Source organism: Gopherus flavomarginatus, chromosome 14 (assembly GCF_025201925.1).
Source record: "Gopherus flavomarginatus isolate rGopFla2 chromosome 14, rGopFla2.mat.asm, whole genome shotgun sequence".
NCBI classification, from domain to species: domain Eukaryota; kingdom Metazoa; phylum Chordata; order Testudines; family Testudinidae; genus Gopherus; species Gopherus flavomarginatus.
In genome coordinates, this window is record NC_066630.1 from 34,307,801 (window position 1) to 34,333,383 (window position 25,583).

At 41.1% G+C, this 25,583-nt stretch overlaps 1 protein-coding gene across 1 annotated transcript; it reads right to left on the reverse strand.

The window, feature by feature from the left end:
* Positions 1-855: 855 nt before the first annotated feature.
* On the reverse strand, positions 856-24,675 carry LOC127034153 (receptor-interacting serine/threonine-protein kinase 2-like). Its single transcript, XM_050922706.1, has 13 exons — positions 24,581-24,675; positions 22,745-22,993; positions 19,032-19,205; positions 14,896-15,049; positions 14,499-14,654; positions 14,164-14,306; positions 11,221-11,270; positions 7,977-8,138; positions 6,851-6,936; positions 5,349-5,417; positions 5,010-5,169; positions 2,841-3,047; positions 856-2,198 (listed from the first exon to the last, which is right to left on the reverse strand). The coding sequence occupies exons 3-13, from the start codon at positions 19,181-19,183 to the stop codon at positions 1,876-1,878; spliced, it is 1,662 nt and encodes a 553-aa protein (XP_050778663.1). The 5' UTR covers positions 19,184-19,205; positions 22,745-22,993; positions 24,581-24,675; the 3' UTR covers positions 856-1,875.
* Between the last annotated feature and the right edge of the window lie 908 nt (positions 24,676-25,583).

Genomic DNA, 25,583 nt, shown 5'->3' on the forward strand with positions numbered 1-25,583 from the left:
TACTGCTTATCTAGTTTCTCCCACATTGCATCTCTGGGGTTCAGATTTTCAGTAGATGCATTAGACTACATTTTTTAAAGATGAATCTGTATTATTTTCTGACTATTTCTATCCACTTGGTCTGCTTTATTTTGGAGGATGGCTAAACATTTAAAAGACAACTTAGGAAGTAAATCTATTATATTAATAGATATTTGCATAATGGATTTCACTTAACTTACAGAAAATACATTGTTAGTATGGGTTGCTGAGGTTCTCTGTAACTGAATGGAAGTAAATAGAAGTGAAAGTTTTGTGCAAATCTGAAATCTTTCAGAGACTGATGGAGGATATGGGTGCACAAAGACTAAGTTATGCATTAAAATCAGGCACTCATTTCAAAATATATCATAAACTAGGGTTGTCTACTGCCCCATCAATGTTATATAGAAGTTTAAAAACTCCAGTACAACAGTTGAATGGAATGATACCTGATATTTAAGTCTTCACAATTGTGCTTCCTTCCACAGAAGGAAGGAATACAGTGGAGGGACTCGTTCCCTTTTTGACCAGTGACAAGAGCCCTATGTTGTACCAAAAGCTGTTCTGTGGTCTGTTGGAGAAACAGAAGTTTCTCATTTAAAATGCAGCATGAAACATTAAACTTCTAGGAGCTAGAAAGTTGCCCCCTTAATAAAGTAAAAAATGACATTTCTAACACACTTTGACACTGCTTTAAATTTTAGCCATTTTTAGTCACAAAGCAGCCTTAAGACAGTTTGACTGAATTTTCTAAAATGTTGATTTAAAAACTTCTAAAGCTAGTGGTTTCAAATTATATCATGTGGAATAAATAATCCCTTGTATAAATATGCCTTAAAATACTCCACTCTTGTATTTAAGATTCCAACACATCAAACCACAGGATTAATTGAACATCTTAGAAATTAAAAGAACAATTGCAATGTAGCGATACAGAACAATGTAGCTTGGCATTTGAAATATCTATACATCTTGTAATGATAATGTTCTTGGGCTTATCCAGTGCCATGACTAGTGCAGGCATCCTACTGTGCTTTCTAATGGAGGCACCTTGCACACTTCATTTTCATTTTAACTAAGATAATATTTGATGTTCGTATCTTTATTTACAGTTCAATGGAACTGTCCTTCCAAAGTGGCCAGTTTGGCACCTCTTATCTCACAGCTTAACTTCCACACTGTATACCTGTATCATTCTAAACTGAACAACATTAACATGCTGTATCCAGGTAACTTTAACCTGTTTATGGCCATTTTATTTCAAAAGAGTCTCTGAATTTGCACCTGCTAAATGTAAGTGTACCAGTTTACAAGGACAAATAAGCATTTGTGCAAGAAAAATTTAAAAAATGATTCAGTTTGCAAGATGTTAAATTTCAGAGGCTCGTTTGAAGCGATCCTGAAAAGTTATTCCTAATGCTTTTCACTTTCACTGTGACAGCTTGCTTGGCTGTTGGCAAAAGCAGCTTCTTTCCTCCTTCCCAGGCTGCAGCCCATCATTAAGTGCCTTTCAGACTTGGAAGAGCTTAGCATCAGTCTTCCTCTCAACCATCCACCAATAAGTCACAATCAATTTACCTCCATCAAGAAACCAGGAAATAATAAGTTAACTAGACTCTGGCATACTCCCTTAATCCTACCATCTTAGAGGTCCAAGTTGGAATATATATTACCAGGCTCTGTTATTTCTGCAGGCAATGGGTATCTTGAACTCTTAGAGGACTAAAGTCACTGAGCAATAGGAAAAGGAACAGACTTTTTAGTCAGTGGGTAATGAGAAATGAACATGAATTAATGTAATTCCAAGTTACCAGTGCACGGATCCATGAAATATGCCATGGAAAATAACTTAAGTCACTGCAGTCGTCTATTTAATTTAGCAGAGCTGTCTGTGATGTGGCTGCCTCGTGCCAGAGGGCTACATTTGCTAGTTGAGAGCACAGTCACTACAACCTGAGCTGCCCCCTCTCCAAGGCAGAGGCAAGTGTCCAACAAAGCACGAGTGCGGCTTGTCAGGGTGGGGAAAGAGGTGATCACTTCATAGTCCATTTTAGACAACACTTGCTGAGAGCGAAGGACATCAAGAATGTGGTTGAGGCGCCCTTCTGTCATGCAGCTCAAGATAGTCTGTCGCCCACAGGCTAGGATCTGGCAGCAGTTGCCTTTGCAGCAAGGACCTTGAATAAAAAGATACAAAATTGTTTTTACAAACTTTTTCATTATGGAAAAAAGAGGCAGCTTTCACAGACCAAAAGTCAGCCTTATCCACATCTGCTCAGTAGGAAGATTGCCCAAAGAAAGTGGTGAGGTGGAAGGGAAGTCTTTTTCCAACTAACCTTTTGCATCCCCAAGAACTACCTTGCTGGAGATGTTTGAAACTGTTACAATGAAAGATTAAACCACATACAATAGATTTTTTTCCCCGTTTGTTATAAACTCAGTGGGCCTATTTCACCATAAAACTTGCTATATTTTGTAAGGTTTTTCTTTAGACCCCTTTCCAGTGAAAGCCCACTTCTGAACAATGTGCCTATTCTGAACAAAAGTTGGCTTTGAAGGCCAAAGTCTGAGCTTTTAGTAACACAGGAATTACCACATGGGAGCAGACCCATGGTCCATCTAGTCCAGTATCCTGTTTCTTACAATGGTAAGTACCAACTTCAGAGGAATTACACTAATTACCAGTAAATACACAAGAATATGGCCAAAGTACAGTTTTTATCAGAAACACTGGCGAAAGTGTGGCAAAGTAAAATATTACTATACCACATTACCAGTAGCTTCTGGTTTTTGGACCAAACTTCTCTTTGGAATCTCACCTGTTAATGTTTGCTTGAACTGTGTGCTTTGAAATTGGCTATGATGGGGACTGTGCTCAGGTGGCAGTAATAACTGTAGTGGCTGCTGCTGCCACACCTTTGGGTCCCTTTGACACTGAGCACCATCTTCTCTGCTTGCATGTGGATCAGAAGTACAAGGAGTGGGAAAGGAATGCTGCAGAGCTGATTCTCTACTTCCCGGAAGAACTGGGAACAAATAAAGATGGGTGAGATAAAACTTTTAAACTGGACTACAGCTGAACATAATAGAGATTCATCAATGGATAGTTCTGGATCTCTAATTAAAACAGAGTTTAGAGGACTAACTTGTCTGTAAATATTACATCCTGTGAAGACTTGCTGCTAGATCCTCCCTCTTATGAAGTTTTGACATGTTATGTACATACGCCATCTCTCACACTTTAAGAAAATTGTTTTATGCAAGAGTATGGATGATGAATTCCCAGAAGTGGAGCATCATCTTTTCAAGCACGATACCACCTGTTACACTACACATAATGGGACTGTTGTATATGGCCAAATAATACATTTTTATTTGTAAAATTAAAAATGTATAAGGGACACTAAACTTAATCATATATTGCAAAAAAGAATGTGCATGGGTTACTGAATTAAAAGTGGAAATTTTTTTTATCTCGTCTTGAATATTGTCAGTCACTTTTGTTTAGTCAGCTTTTTGGTGCTGCAGTGTTTGGATCTCATACTTTGTTCCTGCCCCGAAGAGCTACAATCTTTTTTTTGTTATATGTTGTACAGCATCTAGCACAATGGAGCCCTGGTCCTTGATAGAGCATCCTTGATACAAATAAATTAAGAACATTGCAACTGAATGTCTAGGTCAAATGTTTCAACTGAGTTTTAATTCTAGAAACTGTTCTATGGGTTGTAGATTTTATAAAAGGTTTTAAAAAAAATGTAAACTTTGGGCTACATCTGAGTTGCCAGTGTCCTTTTAACTTGTTGATTATAGTTGTGGACTACTGTACATTTGTGGATGAAATTGAGGAAAATCCTGTTCTATCCAAAAGGAATAGCCACTAATCTATTTCAGTACTAAGTATTAAGAAACCTGTATCATAAGTCCCATGTATTCAGATAGATACACCAAAGATAGATACACCTCTACCCCAGTATAACTCGACCCGATATAACACAAATTCAGATATAATGCCATAAAGCAGCGCTGGGGGGGGGGGTGCGCGCTCTGGTGGATCAAAGCAAGTTCAGTATAACATGGCTTCACCTATAATGCAGTAAGATTTTTTTGCTCCTGAGGACAGCGTTATATCGGGGTGGAGGTGTAACAGATTTTCTGTGGCTCAGATCTTGTAAACAAAACCATCAAAGAACAAAGAAGAAATGTTTAAGTCAACACCTCCAGTCCGCTTATATACATGAAATGCACACGGATTTAAATACTTTGTCAAAAATTTGCCAAGACAAGCCCACAGTGAAAAAACAGAAGGCTATGGTCAGGTAGGAATGGCTAACATGAATCATTTGTGGACTTCTGAAGAGATGGGACTCTTCCAAAGCAATTACTTTCTAATGTGGAGACATTTGACAGCAGGTATTAGAAAGTAGAGAAAAGTACTGTGGTGATTGAGGGCCACATAAGTACCTTGGTAGAGGGCTAGATTCACTCATGGTGGCAAAGGCAAAAGAAATTGCCCTCTCTGTTCCAGCAGGGTCCACTAGACCCAGGATGGATTTGCTCTCTAGGGAAGAGCAGGCAGTTCTTGGAATGCCACGGAAGGGCAGCTTTAAGTTGTGGTCAGAGCACCACAGGTGTCTGACTGGTGGAGGGTGTTCAGGGTGTACACTAAATCAGCAAATTTTATGGCTTCCTGGTTTATACCACTGAACCCAGTGAATGTCCACTCACGTATGGGAATACACTGGCTAGCTGTGAGTTCTCCCTGTGGAGGAATGGTTGCAAAAACCTTGCACCACTGCAATTCTCAAGGCAGACTCTTGCTACTGCAGAGGACTCTGTTACTCTGGTTATATCAAGAGTTATATCACAGTTGTACTCTGAAGATGGAGACATTTGGCATGTTTTTATGGATACTGAGCCAACAAGTAATTGTTTAATATTTTGATAGTACTTGGAGGTAAAAACATCTCAAGATGGTCAGTCCTGCATACCTCTTTTTTGTGTTGTGTTTGGCGTAGTGATATCTGCAAGTGCCATCTGATTAGCCTTCTCTCTTCCTGCAGGGCTGTCAAGAACAGTTGACAAGTCCTGTGCTGTTAGATGGACACACTTGTCGATAAGCCGGTTGCTGTTTTTCTGTGCACAGACGACCTGACAGGGATGAAAATGGATAAGAAATTACTTCTATCTTCTTGATAGAAAAGACCTCCCTACTAGGCAGCCTCCCTTAGGGAGTCTAAATGCCTAAGTCACTTTTGATAATGGGACTAAGATACCCTTGAAAAATTTTCCTCCCCAAGTGCATATGTAAGAAGACAGAGTTTGCTCACCTCTAGGTTGTGCACATGTGTCTGACGCATGTGTGGAACTGAGCCTTTGCAGGCATTTACTGCTCTCTCCTGAAACAAAAAAAAATACACTCAGTAAAATATATACAACATTCAGTCCAAATGAGACTAAAAAAATCATACATTGAATATTCATGGACAGGGCCGGCTCCAGCTTTTCTGCTTCCCCAAGTGGAAAAAAAACAAAGATGTGTGGCAGCACTTGGGCGGCAGCTCAATCGCGCTGCTTATACAGCAGCAGGTCCTCCCTCTCTTCCTCTTCGGTGGCAATTCAGCAGCAGCTCAAAGAGGAAGAGGGGGAATGAGGGACCCGCTGCCAAATCCCTGCCGAAGACCTGGACGTGCTGCCCTGATATCGGACAGAGTGCCGCCCCTTTGAATTGGCAGCCTCAAGCACCAGCTTCCTACACTGGTGCCTGGAGCTGACCCTGTTTATGCAAGTACTGCCAAAATATCAGGCATGTACACCACATGATCTGCAACTAGGAGTAAAATCACCCAGAGTACAGTTCTATTACCTACTGAAACAATATTGGGTTGTTGTGCCTCTCTCTACAGGTATTTATTTCATATTCATCACTGTGGGCGTTGGGGAAAACAGGGCTTTTTTGGTGTATTACAAAAATCACGTCATAAATGTCATGCCACTACAAAGACTTATGCTTGGGAGCTCCTTCTCCTTTTATGGGGTACTTCTACATCTGGTCTTCCGCAAACCACACCTCCCATTTCTCAAATTGCAGCCTCTACAACTTCAAGTTCTGAAGAAGTATAAAATCTCCCAAAATCTGGGATACAAGACTATCCTCATCAAGTCAGAATCCAGCACAAGTGAGGTAAAACCAGGAGACTTTTTGCATTTTTCACTTCACAGATTGTGAGTTTAGTACCATGAGAAATCCCAGCTGCATCAGTATCCTGTGCTACCTTCCCTCCAGGCTGTACTGATAACTGATCTCAATCCTGACATCAGACACTGCTCTGCAGTCCCAGACCTGGACCTGATGTAACTGAGACTAATATTCACTCACAGCTATGTTGTGGCCTGATTGATTTTGGGAATGGATACTAGGATGAAGCTGCATTTTACAAGTAACCTCAGGCAGAAACTGACTTGGGGACTTCAGAGATGAAAGGCTAGTGCACTAACACATCTGGTTAACCTAGAACCATCCTTCTATTTGCTAGTGCTGAAAGAACAGTGTGAGGGGGCCCTCCAACTGTCTGTGACTCATGCATACTTAACAGTAATACAGTATGGACAGTCTCACTTGTGAATCCTGGATTAAACTTTTGAGGCTGAGTTTAAATGTTGGATCGAAGTATTTTAGCTCTATCCGCTCTTCAGGATTGATCTTGAAATTTTAACTTATAGCCCTTTGAAGCAATAACAAAGAGACAAATTCCTGTTTGATTTTAAAGATGGAAATCACAGAAAGCAGGCGATGCAATTGTATGGGACCAAATCTGAATTTTGCACTAACTTTTGCATCAATCAAAGTGTAGATTGCACTGGAAATCTTCTCCTTGCTAAAAGCGCTCAAAATTCTCCTTAAGAGTTCTGCACATTCTGTGGGAAGAAAAATGCATTTTAAATGCAGGATGTATGCGTATCCAAATAAGCAAATATCTATGCACCAATGTGCTTCCACTGATTTAATTATTCTGTTGCAATCATATTAAAATCTTTTAAATCACCTCTAACTAACTTTGCCTTATATATTTTTATTTTTTGATCTAATATAAACAAATTAGGATCAGATTTTCAGAAATGTGCACACAAAAACCTGCATATTTGTACCTAATTTATTCATGACTACACAAAGCAATCACAGTAAAAGCATGTGTGGATGGCTAGTTGGACACTTCTGTGTACAGGTCTGAAAAATCGTGGCCATAGTTTATCATTCATGTTTCTGGGCTGTCTTTTTAGAAACAGAGAATTAGAGCCTCAGCTGGTATAATATAGCTTCTCTGACTTAACCAACAGTGGGATTTGCTCTGGTGGGAATGGTGATTAATTTGAGATGGGATTGTTAAAGGTAAATCAGCCATTCTTCAAATACTGAATTTAGCTGGCAATCTCCAGTAATTTCCTAGCCTTTATCTATGCTAAATTTACTACACTATTTAAACTAAAAATCTTGAAATGACTAAGCCACCTTACAGGAGGTAGGGTGACCAGATGTCCCGATTTTATAGGGACAATCCCGATTTTTGAGTCTTTTTCTTATATAGGCTCTTATTACCCCCCACCCCGTCCCAATTTTTCACATTTACTATCTGGCCACCCTAACAGGAGGGCACGGCATCCTTATTAAAAAAAAAACCCAAACCAAAACACTACAGTATGCTGGTGACAGTGCCCCAACTGTTTCATCTCACACTGGGGTTACAACATTCTATTGTGCCATCATTACTGTACAATGATCTAGGACATTAAAGAGACAAGGTGTGTGAGGTAATATCTTTTATTGGACCAACTTCTGTTGGTGAGAGAGACAAGCTTTCGAGCTCACACAGAGCTTCAGGTCTACAACAACACTGCATTACTTAGGACACTCAAACTGTTTGTGATAGCAACAAGGGAGAGCAAATATTGAATGTTACCTGCAGTTTGGGGCCTGTAATCTGGGTCTTGGTGCCAGCACAGTATAATGAGCTGTAACAGCCTATTTCTCTGAGGCAAATTGCTCTGTATATACTCTGCTTCAGTCCCAGGCCGCAGGCCACTACAGACTCCTGTCACAACTTCCAGCAGGTTTTTTTTGCCTGCAAGAGAATGAGAAAATGTTATTTAAAAGTTTAAACCCTCAGAACTATTTTAAGATGATGTTTAGTGCAGGTTATTTTCTGTATTTTAAAACTAAGACTACTCTCTAAAAACAAAAATAAAAACCCAATAACACACTCTTAAGTAAAGCTTGACCAGCTGTGACAATACTCATTTATACCTACCGGCAGTAGTCCATTTATTTCTGGTTGGAAGGGTTGTTTAAGCAATAAGTCACAACTGGGTATACATGCATAACTGGTAACCTGCATGCACAAATACTCTATTTGCAGTTATAGTTACTGTGTGTGCAGCCTAATCACACAGTTCTGTATGCAATTCTGCATGCAAATTTAAAAAAAAAATTGTTCCCTTTATGCACAAAAGAATCTAATTTCTCTGGGCTGCTACAAAATGGCAGTGAAAAAAAATATGAAAGCACCTCCTTGCGTAAGTATATTGTACACAGTATTTTTAATCTGAGCCTATAAAGTCGGCCAAAATGAAAGCTGTTACGGAGATAAAAAACAGAGTAATCTGCTAGGTGACTTGTGATCAGCAAAGACACTGGCTTATTCTGACATCATGTACACACACACACAACCTCACAAATGTGATTGCAAAATTACAGCATGCCCCCCCCCCCCACACCTCTCCCTATGGCATATGCCTGCATATTCTGTACTTGAGAGCAGGCTGGTGGTTGAAATACACAAGTATGTAATTCTCCTCATCATTCATAGTAGAAAATGAGAGGCTGAACTTGTGGAACATTACATATGGAAAATGAGGTGTATGGGGTATTTGCTGATGAATTTTGCAGGAGCCCTGCATGTCTTGAGAAATCGCTAAGGAAATTTGAAGAGATGTAAAATCATGAGCCTGACCACTTGTGGTCATTTAAGTTTCTATGGCATTCTTTGTAAGAATGAGGATGTTTGCTAGCCCTGCTGTAATGGCCAGAGTCTCGCAGGGGTAACTGCATTCCGCCGACCTTCATTCTCTCTGCAATTTTAGTTGGATACACTATCCTTCATTTTTTGTCCAAAAGGGTTGTGCAATGTTAGTGTGCGTTGAATAGTTATATGTTCCACTCAAGAGATGGTGAAGCGATTCTCATAAATAAATGTTTATGATCTTTAGGGCCCTTTTGGATGAAAAGTGCTATACAAATGTAATGTGACTTGTTTTAGAGTCATATTTAATAGAAATAGTGATTAAACAATTGCCAGGAAAAGTTCCACATCTTGCTGCTTTCAAAACCCCTGATTCTTGGGTTCTGCAGTGTTTAGTGCACCACAGGCAAGCAGGTAGTTTCCTTTCCTTGGACCATGTAGTGAAAAAGAAAGTCCCATAGGTAGATAGACCATTTTCCAGATAGAGGAGAGTACTAACTGTAATGTAGTTTGGTAATCAAGTACAGAGGCACATACTTCTTCACATCTGACTGCTCAAACTGAAATCTCATTGCTAGACCAATCAGCTGTAAGAGAAGGAGTAAGAAGGATCATATTCAGGAACATGATACAGCACTGTCACTTTCATAGAACTCGAGAGATTAGAAAAGATCCTTCTTTAAAGTATGTTTACTATAAGTTAAAAGAGCCATGCTTTAAAGGAATGAGAATGGGACAGGAATCAGCACTCGAAAGTCTAGTTGTCAGCTCTCGCTGTCATGTTAAACAAATTATGTACCACTGCCTCTGTTTCCTTATAGGTAAAATGGGGATAATTTTCAGTCTATTATACAGTGCTTTAAAGATCTACAACTCTGTAACATTCCTCATTTTCATTTTCTGGTATAAAATAAGCAGAAAGTAGCATATTTTATAGTAATATAAGTCTAGCAGGAACTAAAAGTTCCTATTTGAGACCTAAGACTCTCATTGATTTTTAAACATGTATAAAGGCTCAATTCTACTCACTGGACAAGTTACTTGCCACTAAGGAAATGTCTACACTGATGTAATTTCCAGCTTGAATAGGCCTACCTGCACTAGCTCTGATTGACTGGGACTGTACTTGAGCAGGTAGCCCTTCCCCCCACTCATGCTGCCATGGCTACACTTTAATTTTTAGCGTATTAGTTGGATCAGGGCTAGCGCGAGTGTGTCACTCAAACTGGAATTCATACTCTCCAGCTCCAGCGTAGACATACCATAAAATGCTGCCTAATGTCTGTATGCTGGATTGTGATGTTAGTATGCTGAGTGTCACAAGCCAAAGAGCTGTTGCTATGCATTAAAGATAAGCAGAAAGGTCAAAATAACAATTTAATAGGGTGCTACAGTGAACAGGCTTAGGTAGTACATAGTAAAAACTATGCCATTAAAGACAGGTTTCAGAATAGCAGCTGTGTTAGTCTGTATCTGCAAAAAGAACAGGAGTACTTGTGGCACCTTAGAGACTAACAGATTTATTTGAGCATAAGTCTCTAAGGTGCTGCAAGTACTCCTGTTCTTTATGCCATTACAGCTACCCCTGAGAAAGTATCTGCTTTTTTTACAATAAGAATCTTCATTTGGGGCTAGTACTCCCTACAAGAGATGCAGAGCTATGGAACTGTGCATTATTGAGATACACTGTTGTCAGAATTTGATTTTTTATAATTTTGACAGATAATACTGTTTATTTTTAATTTTTTCCCAATTTTATTGAATTTTTACAGTTGCAGAAAATTATGAGAGTGTCAGACAAATATTTAATGACAGTTGATGTTGAGGTTCAAAAAGTTAAAGTTTTATAACCATTCAAACACAAATTGCCAATATCACATGTCAAAATATACAAAGTAAATATCCTTAAATCAAACTCTAGTAAGTTATCAAGCAACATTTTTCTTACTTTGCCTATCTGTAAATTTCAACTATCATTGGAAATATTTTTGTTAGTTTGTGTGTGTACGTTGAAATCAGTATTTTCTGACACTTACTGATCAAAAATTAATCCTTCCAAGCACTGTGATAGGGATTTGAGATAAAGCGAGGTCTGAAAAGACAGGTCTGTTGGTAACAATGTTGCTCAGAGGAGGATAAACTCAGAAAAAGATAATTAACCATCAAGAAAGAGAGAAATACGTACCTTCAAAAGGTTTCTGTCTGCTTACACTTTCCCAACATAGCATTCCAAAGCTAGAGGCAAACAATAATGAAATTGTGCTTGTTAATTTGGAATCTGTGTTGGTGTTATGATTACTTACTGAAAAATTGAGTTCATTAATTGAAAGAAAGGGTATTTTCCATGTTACACTAAGTCCGGGGAGGGCAAACTACAGCCTGCGGGCCAGATCCGACCTGTCACAGCTTTTAATCGGGCCCACAGCATTGCCAGTCCTGTGGTGCAGCAGGGCTAAGGCAAGCTACCTGCCTGCCCTGGCCCTGTGCCACTCCTGGAAGCAGCCGGCACCACATCCCTGTGCCCATGGAGGAGGGGCAGGAAGACGGCTCCGTGCACTGCCCTCGCCTGCAGGCTCCGCCCCGTGCAGCTCCCATTGGCCAGGAATGGGGAACTGCAGCCAATGGGAGCTTCAGGAGTGATACTCACAGGAAAGGGCAGTGCGCAGCGCAGCCGCCTGCCCCACCCCAACCCCAGGAGCCACTGCTGGACATGCTGGCCACTTCTGGGAGCGGCACGGGGCCAGAGCAGGCAGGGAGCCTGCCTTAGCTCTGCTGCATGCCGCTGCCACCCTGAAGCTGCTTGAGGTAAGCAGCATCAGGCATAAGCCTGCACCTCTCCTGCACCCCGCACCCCAACCCCCTGCTCTGAGCCCCCTCCTGCACTCCACACTGCCTCCTGCACCCCAATCCCCTGCCCTGAGCCCCCAACCCCCTGCCCTGAGCTCCCTGCAGCACCCTGCACCTGTCCTGCACCCCAACTCGCTGCTCTGAGCCCTCTCTTGCACCCCACACCCCTCTTGTACCCCAACCCCTGGTCCTGAGCCCCTTCCTGCACACTGTACCCCCTCCAATGCCCCGGACTCCCTCCCACACCCCAACTCCTTGCCCCAGTCCTACATTCATGGCCCTGCATACAATTTCCCCACCCAGATGTGGCCCTCGGGCCAAAACATTTGCCCACCCCTGCACTACGCCCTTCCTTATTAGCAGGATTTCCATTTTTGTATACTATTATATTTCAGTTTCCAATTGAGCTGTCCTTATACAATACTCAAGGGATATAACAAAGACCAGCTAGAATTCTGTTTCAGGGGAAAGCCTTGCTCTTAAATTCTACAGATTATTTTCTAAAATACCTCACCTAATTTCCATTTGTGGGTTTCAAAGCCTTTCACGTCCTCTTTTTTTAGCTGCAGTAATTATGAAGTGTTTGGTAGTGTTGAGCATACTGACAAGGGAATGAACTAGCTGATCCACTAAAAGCTTGATCTAAAGCCCAATGAATCTTTCTTTACATCAGTGAAATCTGCATCGGGTCCTAGATCTTTTTTTCCCATTTGTAACTTCTAGGAAATGTCACTCTAACATTTAAATGTACTTAAATCAACATCAATATTGGTGTAAAAACACTTGGACATATATGCAAAACAAAAAGTATATTCCATGTCACACCACTGCTGGACACACACAGGTCTCACGCAATACCAGTCACTTCCAAATAGCTATAATTAAAAAGGTGTGGCACCCGAGAATGGGAATTATGCCATCTGAAAGTGAGGCTCAAATGTATTCTTCATGGACAACAGAGCAACAATCACATCACTCATAGGTGTTATTAAATACATATATAATATGACTCATTTTTGGTCACTGCTTTGATGACAATAGAAAAGGAGCTGAAGTTGTTGGCTCCATGACAAAAATAAAAGATCTAACACTAGAAAATTGGCCTACGTAATATTAGGTATAAAGCTTGTCATAGACTCTGTGATGCCAGCCAGGAAGTCACACAGTTGCTATTTTTTGATTGTCATTCATCCAGAGTATCATGTATGTGCCCTTTGGATGTGTGGTAGACAAGATGGTGGAGTAAATAACATGCATTCTTTATGAAAGTCACTTCAATTAAAAGGTAATGCCTGATTAGGCATAGCGAGTTCTTTCAGAAGAGATTCCACAGGACCTTAAAGGGACATCAAGATAAAAATCATATCCTTATTTTTAACTAGATCTCAACCAAGCATGCAATAATTGTGCCGTCTACACCACCAACAGCAGCCATTTAAAAATCTAACTACTTGACTTGTTGATGATACATTTCTAAGAGGATTGCACTTGTGTGTGCAAATAATTGGGTCTACAGTTTTGGCACCCACATTGGACATTTAGGCTCCAATGCTAGCATTTATAAAAAGAATCTTCAGATATTTATAAAACTTTATATTATTCAAACTGAAAGAATTTGGAAACTTAACTCTTGCTGCTTGACTACCTGATGTCTAAGGCATGTCTATTTTTGTAGGCAGATTAAGTTTTGCGCAGATACTTGAAAACACAGAATCAGTTTAGTAGCTACAGTTGAAAGTTTGGTCTCTTATCTGAAAAGGGTATGTTTAAAAAAAACGTAAGTTTTGCTAAGCACTAGTCCTTCACCTACAAGGATTTGTCACTCTCTCCTTGTGTGCATAGAACTCCTTTTAATTTATTCAAGTAAATCTAATATAAGCATCAAGATGAGAATATACTTCATAGCATGTCATCCGCAGCAGTATTCTACTTTTTTACTGTAAATTAATATTTTGAAGCTGAAGTTTGGCAATTGCTTAACCTAAAGGTAGGGCTGTAAGTCTTAATTTTTAATATAACAAATTGTATTGAAATAATTTCCTTCAAACATTAGGAATTTCAAGTTTAACTAAATGCTGCAATATTCCTAGTCTGGAATGTTATGCAGATATGATATTTGTAACAGCTGTTATTTGAATGGAACACTGTGTCCTGTATGTTTCACTGTAGTATAATTTTACAATATTTTCTTGAAAGAAGCATTTAATTCAATACTATGTGAATTGCTCTCCAGAAGTAGATCTCTTTTAGCTATAATTTTCTCTTAAAAACCTGTACTAACCTGTAAATATCTCCTTCTTGTGAGGGTACACCTCCTTCAAGTATTTCAGGAGAAAGGTATACCAAATCCCAGCAGCTTCTATTGCAGTTCTGCAGGACTGATCTTTGCTGCTTCCTCCAGGAGGTTAGACCATAATCTGTTATCTGTAGAGAAGAGTGAAAGGTGAATTGTAGCAACAATATAGCATTATTGCTATCAAATATTGATATGGTATTTTATGTTAGGATAGATGTCTGATAAATAATCCTATAATCAAGCATACCTTTGGAGAAGTTGTTCTGGTTTCATGTCAAGAAAATAATGAAGACAAAAAACTAAATGTAAAAGGGCCTCACCTTAGCTCTATATTGTGTATCCAAAAGGACATTGGAGGGTTTCAGGCTGTAATGGAGGAGAGGAGGGTCTAGCCTATGGAGATGATATAATCCTTCAGCCACATCTGACAGGATCCGCATGAGTAGGGGAAAAGGCAATTCTGGGTACAGGTGGTGCTAAAAATCAACATTTATTTCAGTGTAATATTCCACAATATGTATATATCTTTTAGAATTATAAAGCAGTCATTATTCACACTATCTATTGAGATCTACACATGAAAAGTATTAGCAACACTACTGTAAAATTAATATCCATAACTGAGGTATAGTTTGCTCATTTTATTATTGCCCTAGCTTCTAAACAGTTTTAATACCCATAAAGGAGCCCCTCTAAAAGATCCCTACTCTTCCTTACCTCGTGGATGAGTGAGTGAAGGGATCCATTGCACATCCATTCAGTCACGACCCCCAGAAGTCCCTGAGATTGGTAGATCCCAAGAGAAGGCAGGAGCTGTTCAGACTGAACGCGTCGTGTGTTTGCTACATCTTGCAGCAACACCTTCAACTCACTGCAAGCAGAGAACAAGGGTTAAAGAGGCAGCATTTCAGACAGACATGCTGAGTAACAGTCATATTGTATGATACTGGAAAGAAGGATGACTTGGTAGAGTTTTCCCACCACTACCATTATCTGGTGTTTAATACCAACAATGTTTTCTGGAGTACAAAGCATCTTTCATATTAAAACTGTAAAATGTACAAGAAAGAAGCTAGTTCCATTAGTATCAAAATATATTTATCAGGATCTAAAATGCAAGGGCAGGAAGAATGTTTGGGACAGTTAAACTAACAAGAAATGACCGGTCTGAACTGATTTTTTTTCCTGCTGTTTCCCATAAAGTGTGCTTTCCTCACGCCATCAGTGAGGTCCCTTCCACACTGCAAATTCTACCAGCTTCAGTCATAGCCTGTATGGATGGGATCAAACCACATCAGAGAGTAAAGGTAAAGCCATGAGGCCAAATTTAGACCTAGTGAAAGTGATAGGTGTAACTTTAGGGACTTAGTGGAGCTGCATCTGCTTCTACTCAGATTGGATTTAGACTTAAATTCAGTGGGATGTATTTTAAGAAGTATAAGGAAAACAGATTTTGCTAATCAGTAGCAGATTAAGACTATTTGAGAATTTCAGACAATAACTAATTTGTTCAGTTGTACAATGGTAGCACTGATCTGTGGATCAGATCAGAATGTTCAGTTTCAAGGAAGATAAATGAACTGGTTCTGCTATAGCCAGGGTGGCCAACCTGTGGCTCCAGAGCCACATGCGACTCTTCAGAAGTTAATATGCGGCTCCTTGTATGGGCACCGACTCCGGGGCTGGAGCTACAGGTGCCAACATTCCAATGTGCCAGGGGGGTGCTCACTGCTCAACCTCTGGCTCTGCCACAGGCCCTGCCCCCACTCCACCCCTTCCCACACTGAGCCTGCTGTGCCCTCGCTCCTCCCCCCACAGAGCCTTCTGCATGCCACAAAACAGTTGATCAGGATGTGTGGGGAGGGAGGGAGAGGTGCTGATCAGTGGGGCTGCCAGTGGGTGGGAGGTGCTGGGAGCAGGGGGCAAGGGGTGGAGCTGATGCAGGGGGCTGCTGACATATTACTGTGGCTCTTTGGCAATGTACATTGGTAAATTCTGGCTCCTTCTCAGGCTCAGGCTGGCCACCCGTGCTACAGGATCACTCCTCCCTAAGTTGCATTTAACTTTAAAAATATGATCCCATCTCTAATATGTTCTGAATTGCTGATTCTATGCATGAAATCTTCAGCCCATAGAAATCAATGGTAAAATTCAATGGGACCAGGATTTCAACCCCTGTCATTATTTTAAAGACTAACCCCAGTTACCGTTTCCTGTTGAAAAACAAATCTGTATATTTAGGAAGAGGGTCCAGCTGCATAGTTTGGCTTTTGATACCAACTGCTTCAAAGTTTGGGAACTTAATTCAGTCCCAAACATTGCACACCATGTAAATCACAGATTTGCTATTCTATGTATGTTTTTAGGCTGTAGGATATATTTATTGCAGTAGGTACTCTTTGATAAATCTTAAGATCTTAACTTAGATTCCTCATGCTTCAGCAAACTTCCGTTGAACTCAGTGACAGTCTCATCGACTTCAGTGGGAGTATGCCTAAGTAAAAACTGAGTAAAGACATCAGGATTTAGCCAGATGACACTACTGGTAATGCTAGCACCCTGAACCCTATAGTACTTGCTTCCTAACTGTATGCAATGGCTCCTGGTCCCTGATCAGCCTCAGCAGCATGCAGGAGATTCTTTTATCCCTGAACTGATGCCCATTCCCTGATCTGTCCTATGTACTGTTGTAAGAGACTGGGAGATATCCGACAACTCCTCAAAACAACTCCTCAAACTAGCCTCTGTTTTCCAAACCAGCTCCTGTTCCCACTCCCCCCAGCAACTGCTAACACAGGAGGGAAACTATTTCAGAAAAATTCTCTAAAAACTATTTTAAGCAGGTGTGGATCAAATTTCTCACCCATCATTATATAGCCCAACACTGCTTGCCAGTGCCCGAGAGGCTGCTGGTAACTGCCCTTCTGCTGGAGCACAATACTGTGAAATGCATGGTGGAAATGTAAGACAGGGACTAACAGGTGTAGCACAGTCCTATCATAGTAAAAGTTGCTTCCTGTATTTTTGCTTTTTGTTGGAATCCTCTCTGGTGTGCATGTGATGTACAATTCAGGGAAGTATATAAAAATGCAGTTATAGGAAGAAGCGACTAAAAATTACATTGTGGGTTCCATATTTGGGGGTCAATGATTTCCAGATCAAATGTATTTGTGAATGGATATTGCATGGGCAGTGGCAGTAACAGCACATTCAAGTTAGATGTGCAGCTGTGCAAGCACTTTTCACATATACAACTGAACATGCATTGTTTAGAAAAATCAGGCCAGGCAGTCCAAGTTGGGTTCTTTTTTAAGGAAGGAAAACAGCCTTTTCATTGCAAACATAATGGATATTCAGTATGTTAATACTCGTGTTTATAAATAAATTGTGTCTCCAAAGTTTATATACAAATTGTGCTTATTTCTACCTCTTAACATCATTATTAACAATATGGATTTCTACCATTGGAACTAGGTTAGCAGTTCAAATGATGGGCAGAATAGAATCCATCTTATTCTCATTGCTGGGTTCACTCTACAGTGGTAATAGTGTGGGTGGGTGGGGAGAGGAACAAACAGAGACTTGACATTTAAAGAGCAGATATGAGTAAGAAGGTTCATTTTCCCATAATCACTTTTATAACTAAAATAGCACTTTAAATCCAGAAAGGAGAAAATAAATTATTAGCTTTTTTTGTCTGATATAACTTTTTTTTATTTAAACAAAAAGTGGGGAGCAAACAGGGGAAAGAGGGCAAGCCTTTTAGAAAAAAACTACCAAATAAATATATTCTTATTTTAGATTAGTAAGTTATTGCAGTTCTATTGAATTTAAAACATAAAAAAGCAGAACACTCAAACTTAATTCATTTTTGGCCTGATCCAACCTCCATGGAAGTCTTTCCATTGATGTCAGTGGGATTCGGATCAGGGCCCTGTGCCCTATAGAGGCCCTCACTAAAGACAGACTCGTTCTTGTTTCAGGATTAAAATTTGGATGCCATAAATGAAAGAGTTTAGACTGAAGCACAACCAAAGACCAAACATGGGAACCTTGGATGCAAGCACCCCAAGAATTTTAGGGGGTGTTTGAAATGTGAGTTGGATTAGATAAATTGTTCCTGTCTTTGTTCTGGAAAAAACAACCTCTCCATATCCTACTTTAAGATATTTGAAATCTGAATTTTTCAGTTTAAGCAGACCTCCTACAAAAACCAGCTAAGGAGCTACACTTCTCAGATACTACAAAGGCCATGTTCTGCTCTTGGATGCCCTTTTAAGAAACTGAGAGCCTAATGAGTGCATTCACTAGAGTGATTTGGTCCCAAACCATTAAAAAATAGTATGAGCCTGACCTCAAAATCCCTGTAAGTCTGTGACTCCAATGAATTAAATTGGAGTTATGAGAGTGTTAGGCTGACATCCATTTGTGACAGAGTTTGTGTTTATGACTAATATATGCACTCAATCCTATCTCTACTACAACTGTCCATTCTCCCTTTCATCTCGTATGTGTTCCTTTATTCACCTATCATGTTTTGTCTGAAACTTGGATTGTGAGCTCTTTGTGTTTGTTTGTATAATGCATTGTACAATGGTGCACTGAACATGGATTGAAGTCCTTTGATGCAATCACAACACTATTAATAATAAGCCCCATTGTCATTACATATGTCAACTTTCTCATCTAATGCAATTCAATGTATTTCTTCCACTTTGTCTCTGTTAATCAGTTGGGAGCCACTGAAGTGGAAAGGTGAACTGTGGTCAGAAATGCTAAAGTCCATGTTGGTACCCTCTTTGCACTACTGTCCTCCTGAGCTGTTTATATAGTACATCAAATATGATACCCACCTCTCTGTTGTATTCTGGCTGGTCAGCAGCTTCAGTGATATGTTAATGTTCTGAGGAGCATGAAAGGCTTTGAGGGCGAAGCCAGAACTTGTCCTGGTGAAGATAAAGTTATCCAGCTCTTCCTGGGCTATTACAGGCATCAGATTGGCCATTTTCCGCTGTTTAGTGGGGGGACTGAAATGAAGAAAAACAGACATCCTTAGATTTGCTTTTTTTATCATTGCCAAGGTACACTGAAGTTGCACCACACTTTGTTCCCCAAACTACTCTTCACCTTCATTCAAAAAGCTTTGCATTACCATGCTCTGGGTCAGATTGTCCTTTAAAGATAGGGAAAAAATCTACCTACCACACAGGGAGATCCTGAGGTTTACTTACCCTTTGTAAATAAGAGGTGCTAAGCTCAATATTATGGCTGGTTCTCATTACAATCACCTGGAAATATGGGGGCACTATTTACATTAATATAATACAATGCTTGACTTCCGAGGATAGTGTTTATAATTTGGGGAAACAACAGATCAAAATTCTTACAGTTCCATGCTGGACAGAAAGATAATTCCCATGAAAAACTGTAATAATGCAGTAATCCAGTGTTTCCCAAACTTGGGACACCGCTTGTTTAGGGAAAACCCCTCGTGGTACAGGCTGGGTTGTTTACCTGCCACGTCCGCAGGTCTGGCCAATCGCGGCTCCCACTGGCCGCAGTTCGCCACTCTAGGCCAGTGGGAGCTGCTGGAAGTGGCAGCCAGCACATCCCTCGGCCTGTGCCACTTCCATCAGTTCTCGTTGGCCTGGAGTGGTGAACCGTGGCCAGTGGGAGCCGTGATCGGCTGGACCCGCGGACGTGGCCAGTAAACAAACCAGCCTGGACTGCCAAGGGCTTTCCCTAAACAAGCGGCGTCCCAAGTTTGGGAAACACTGCAGTAATCCATTCCAATCTACCTCCAGAGCTATGCCCTTTACAGATGTGCCATTATTTACTAGGATACTGTATGTCAATAGAACAGCAAAACAAAAGGCCAAATTCCCTAATGTGGTATATTGGCAAAACTCTGCTGAAGTCAGTGGAGCTGTGCCCATTTACAGCAGCAGAGAATTTGGCCCATCGGTTATATATAGTAGAGCCTTAGGGCCACGTGCATATGTGCCTTAATACACATTGACTAGAGATAACAACCTCCCACACAGCCACTTTGTGTTAATGTATGAGTCAGGTGTTATTAATAACAGGTGAGGATGTTTTAAAAAGATAGTGAGCATAAAAATCCACTATACTTAGTGCTGAAAGAAAGCAACAAGAACAGACACAGCTGAGACAAGGAAAACAGAGAGGGAAGAAAAGGAGTCTTCAGAAGCCCATTTATGAGAATAGTGCATGGTTAGAGATCAGAGGCTCATAAGAGCTCAAAATGGAATGCTCCCCTCAGACTCAGCAGATTTCCACTAAGAAAGCCATGCAGGAATTAATGCTGCTCTAAACTGCAGATTTAAGTAGTGAGTAAGGGGTGAAAGTTGAGAACTCTCTTTTTAAGTTGAGGGTTCAGCTAAAGTGTGGTCTTGTGGTTAAGGCATTAAACTAGGATGCAGAAGGTCTGATTCTAGTTCCCAACCCTGCCACAGAAAGCCTGTGTGATCTTGAGCAAATCATAATCTCTCAGTGACTCCGCCGAGCATCTACAAAATGGGAATAACCACACACCTTTATTTTATCCTTTGTCTATTTTGCCTAATTAAATTGCAAGGTCTTCCAAGCAGAGTCTGGCTGTTACACTGTATATTGATATCACCTAGATCAGTGGTTCTCAACCAGGGGTCTGGGGCCCACTCAGGGGCCACAAGCAGGTTTCATAGGGTCCACCAAGCAGGGACAGCATTAGACTTGCTAGGGCCCAGGGCTGATGCCAAAGCCTGAGCAACTTAGCTTCACAGGGCCCCAGGCAATTGCCCTGATTGCTACCTTCTATCGCTGGCCCTGGCTTTTATATGCAGAAAAAAGCAGTTTTGGTGGTGCAGCTGGGCTGTGGAATTTTTATAGCGGGAGATGGCGGGAAGGCACTGAGAAAGAAAAAGGTTGAGAACCCCTGACCTAAAGCACAATGGGGTCCCAAACTCCGTTAATGCCTCCAAGTGCTACCCTAATTCATATAATAATCAGACTAAAATATCCATTGGTTGACTAATAAAATTCCCCAATCTAATGTAAGTTTGATGCAATGAGATGGGTTAAACCTTTTGTTTTTTATTTTAAACAACAATATTCTAGACTGAATCTGAAGGCACTAGCTGTGCTTTCGGCAGGAACTACTAAAACAATGCACTCATTCAGTAGCTACATAATGGCCTCTCAGAATGACTTTGCAAGATTGTGATTGATCCTCTCTATGTTGCTATGAACGAATTATTGAGCTGGATAGCAACAACTATGCGGAAGGAAATATTTCAGAAACATGAGATTTCTCTGATGCCCAAAATGAAGAGGTTAAGTACATAATATATTTTTTCATATACATCTACTTCAAGCAGTGTACTTTGTAAATACACATCCTACATCTGCTTCAAGCAGTGTACTTTGTAAAGGACACATCCAATATGGCATGAGACCAACAGAGCCAAGCCAGTCATTTTACGTGCAAAATTACACAAAGCTCTTCCAAATCAGAGACAGGCAAAAAAAAAGAACCATTTATTCCTCAAATATTATGGGGCTTGGATAAAGTGGAACCTAAATTTAGTTTTGGTTTCTGTGGAGAAAAATAAACAATCAAAAGGTTTGCAAAACCAAAATAATTTTTCATCTCTAAAAATGTGTAAACCAGAATCATTTACTCAAATCTCTAAATGTTTGGGTTCAAAAGAGTCTAATAATGAGTCTTGGCTCCAAATCGCTCCTGGTTTTGCTTATTTTTATTTTAAGAGAACTAGGTAAAACTGGAATCAATTATTGAAACTTTGGTGGCACAAATAAAAAGAGAACCAGGTCTGAATCACCCCCATCTTTTGGTTTTGCAGAATCTAACCCTGACCAAAGAGGTTTTGAAACCAGAATGACATCTGTTTTCACCACTTGTTTTTATACAAATGAACTACAGCTGGAAGCAGCATTTCCCCCCATACATCTAGAGGTTTGGGCAAGATTCTCAACTCATCTGTAAATTGCTGATTTACATCGAGTGAGGATCTGACCTTAAAATCAGAAACCCCAGTTTTGCTACCTTTACATATACTGGGAACTACCTTATTTCAGAACTAGTCAGTGGGACTAATCACAGATTAAGGTACTATTTAATGTCAGTAAGGTGGCAGAATCAGTCCCTAAATGGGAAGCAAAAGGATCCTTCGTTGGGAAAAAAGCTCTCAGTGCTGCACTACCAACAGCTCTGCTCTTCTGGGTATAGAGATTTTACTCCTTTTAAAATCCAATATCATTTTACTGCCCACACTACGATGTGGTTTCTAACCACAGCTTGTCAAGGCTGGCGGTTTGGATGAGGGGGACTACAGAAAGTTGTGAGAGGCTTTAAATGTCTCATTGAAACACACTGGAAAATCCTGCATTACAAGAGCCGATCCTTTAAAAACTACCTTTACGCTTAATTCACAGTGAAAGTGTTTCCATCCATATGAAGGAAGTGTGGCTGGGGGCTGATTTAATGTTTCAGTGTCCAAATAAAAGAAGTGAAAACAAACATACAAAGAATATTGAGACTTACCTCCAGACGTGTGGGCATAGAGACTACAGGAGTGAGCTAGTGCGACTGCAACAAAGAGCTGTGATCTGCCTGGAACAGTGATGCAATCACAGTCTAAGCCTTGCTGGGTATGAGTCAGCTGCATTATTTATCTCCTCTTTTATTGGCTGCCTACACACATCCAAAATTTCCCCTAGTTGTGTGTGCAAACTGTAACTCCTTAGTGACTGCAGTCATCTAGGTTCTCTTCATGGGCTGGCCAGTTAATTGCTGAAATAGACAAGAAGAGGTTATAGAAAAGGTTAGAGAAGTTGAGTGGACGCTGTGATGGCCACCAGCACGAAGAGAAAACAATAAAATTGAGATGCATCAGAAACACCACCCTGGATCCAAATACCCCCCAAAACACAGGGATGTTCAAATCTGGATCCAGACTTTGCAAACCACCTGTATCTCTACAGTGGGGTGAACCAAAACCCAGATACAAAACCCGCTTAGCTTTGGTAAAGTTTGAATCTGAATTTTGTGGCTCAGGCCCATCTCTGAATAAAGACAAGGAAAATCATTCTCTTTTTGGTTACAGTAGAGTGTGCACAGAGGGAGTGGATATGTAGTAAAGGCCTGATCCTGCTAGGCGCTGGGCTCCATCCATTCTCACCAAAGTTAATGGAACTGGAGGATGCTCAACAACTAGCAGGATGGGAACTTTAAGGAGAAAACAATAATATTTTTGAGTGTCCAGCTTTATTTACACAGTATAGTGTAAGTGTAGTTTTGTGAATGGTACCCTCTAAAGGGTCTGATCCAAAGCATACTGAAGTTTATGGGAGTGTCTCTGTTATCTTCATTTGGCTTTGGATCAGCACCTAAATCAGGGGTGGGTAAACTACGACCTGCGGGCTGGATTCAGCCTGCCAGCTGTTTTAATCTGGCGCTCGAGCTCCCTCTGGGGAGTGGGCTTCAGAGCTCCAGCTGGGGAGCAGGGTCAGGGGCTGCTTCATGCGGCTCCCGGAAGCAGCGGCATGGCCCTCCTCCGGCTCTTACACATAGGGGCAGCCAGAGAGCTCCATTCTGCATGTGGCCCCTGCCCCAAGTTCCGTCCCCACAGCTCCCATTGGCCAGGAACCACAGCCAATGGGAGCTGCAGGGGTGATGCCTGTGTATAGAGCAGTGGGCAGACCCGCCTGGCCATGCCTCTGCATAGGAGCCGGAGAAGGGACATGCCGCTGCTTCCAGGAGCTGCTTGAGGTAAGCGCTGCCTGGAGCCTGCACACCTGAGCCTCTCCCCGTGCCCTAACCCCCTGCCCCAGCCCTGATCTCCATCCCACCCTCCGAACCCCTCGATCCCAGCCCACAGCACCCTCCTGCACCCCAAACCCCTCATCACCAGCCCCAGCCCTGATCCCCCTCCTGCAACCTGAACTCTTTATTTTTGGCCCCAACCCGGACCTCCACCCTCAACCAGAGCTCTCACCCCCTCCCATACCCCAACCCAAATTTTGTGAGCCCACCATACAATTTCTATTCCCAGATGTGGCCCTTAGGCCAAAAACTTTGCCCATTCCTGCCCTAAATGCAGAGAGGAAGCAGAACCACTGAACATGTCCCCTTCCCCCTTCCTGTGAGCCCGAAAAGCCTCTCTTCACCAAAATATATATATTTTGGAACATATATATATATATATATGGAGCTATACCTATCTCATATAATGGGAAGGGACCCCGAAAGGTTATTGAGTCCAGCCCCCTGCCTTCAGTAGCAGGACCAAGTACCGATTTTGCCCCAGATCCCTCACAACCCCGGGTTTTGCAGGACAATGCTCAAACCACTGAGCTATCCCTCCTCCCCACTACCCACCAACATTATGTGGCTTCAGCTCTGTGGTTTTAAAGGAAGAATGCCAAGGATAGGGGACAGGGAGTAGCCCATCACATGATTTCCTCAAAGCTGCATGGCTATCTGAACAGAAATGAGTGTTACTAGAAGCAGCATTAGTATCCAGTCTGTGCCTATGTGCCCCTCAGAGAGTGAGAAATGGGACAGGAGCCTGGAGAGGAGACAGTGGCAGCAAGGGTATGGGCAACAGCTATCAGGGATTGGGGAGACTGAATAGAGAGGGGGCAGGTTATTATGAGTACCACTTCCCTTCACTCCTCCACGCTGATCTCTTTTTAACAATGTCTTCACTACCTGTCCATGGCCTACATTTCTGTAAGCATGATATCAACAGTATGATAACTGTCTTAGGTATTTATAGACCATTAGTCATTGTCATAGACTCTGTGTTACATTTGTAATCACACGTGAAAGAAAAGAAACCCTTTATAATTAAAAAATCTGTCCTTAAAAATGCCTTTGGAGATTTTTTTTGAAGTGCTCACTTTCACAGAAATAGTGAAAAAGGATATGACTCCCTGACACTCATACGTGGTGTACTCTGATGCACCTATTAAGTTTTCCATGGAGAAGTGGTCTGAAATAAATAGGTGAAAATCAATAAGGAGAAATGCAAAGTACTATGCTTAGGAGGAAATAATCAATTGCACAAACACAAAATGACTGCCTAGGAAGGAGTACTGCAAGAAAGAGTATAGTGGATCACAAATTAAGTATGAGTCAACAATGTAATACTGTTGCAAAAAAAAAGTGAACATCATTCTGGTATTATTAATAGCAGTGTCATAAGCAAAACACGAGAAGTAATTTTTCCAGTTTACTCAGCACTGATAAGACCTCAGCTGGAGTATTGAGTCCAGTCCAGTGGAGAGCAACAAAAAATGATTAGAAGTCTAGAAAACATGACCTGTGAGGAAAGATTGAAAAAACTGGATTTGTTTAGTGTGGAGAAGAGAAAACTGAG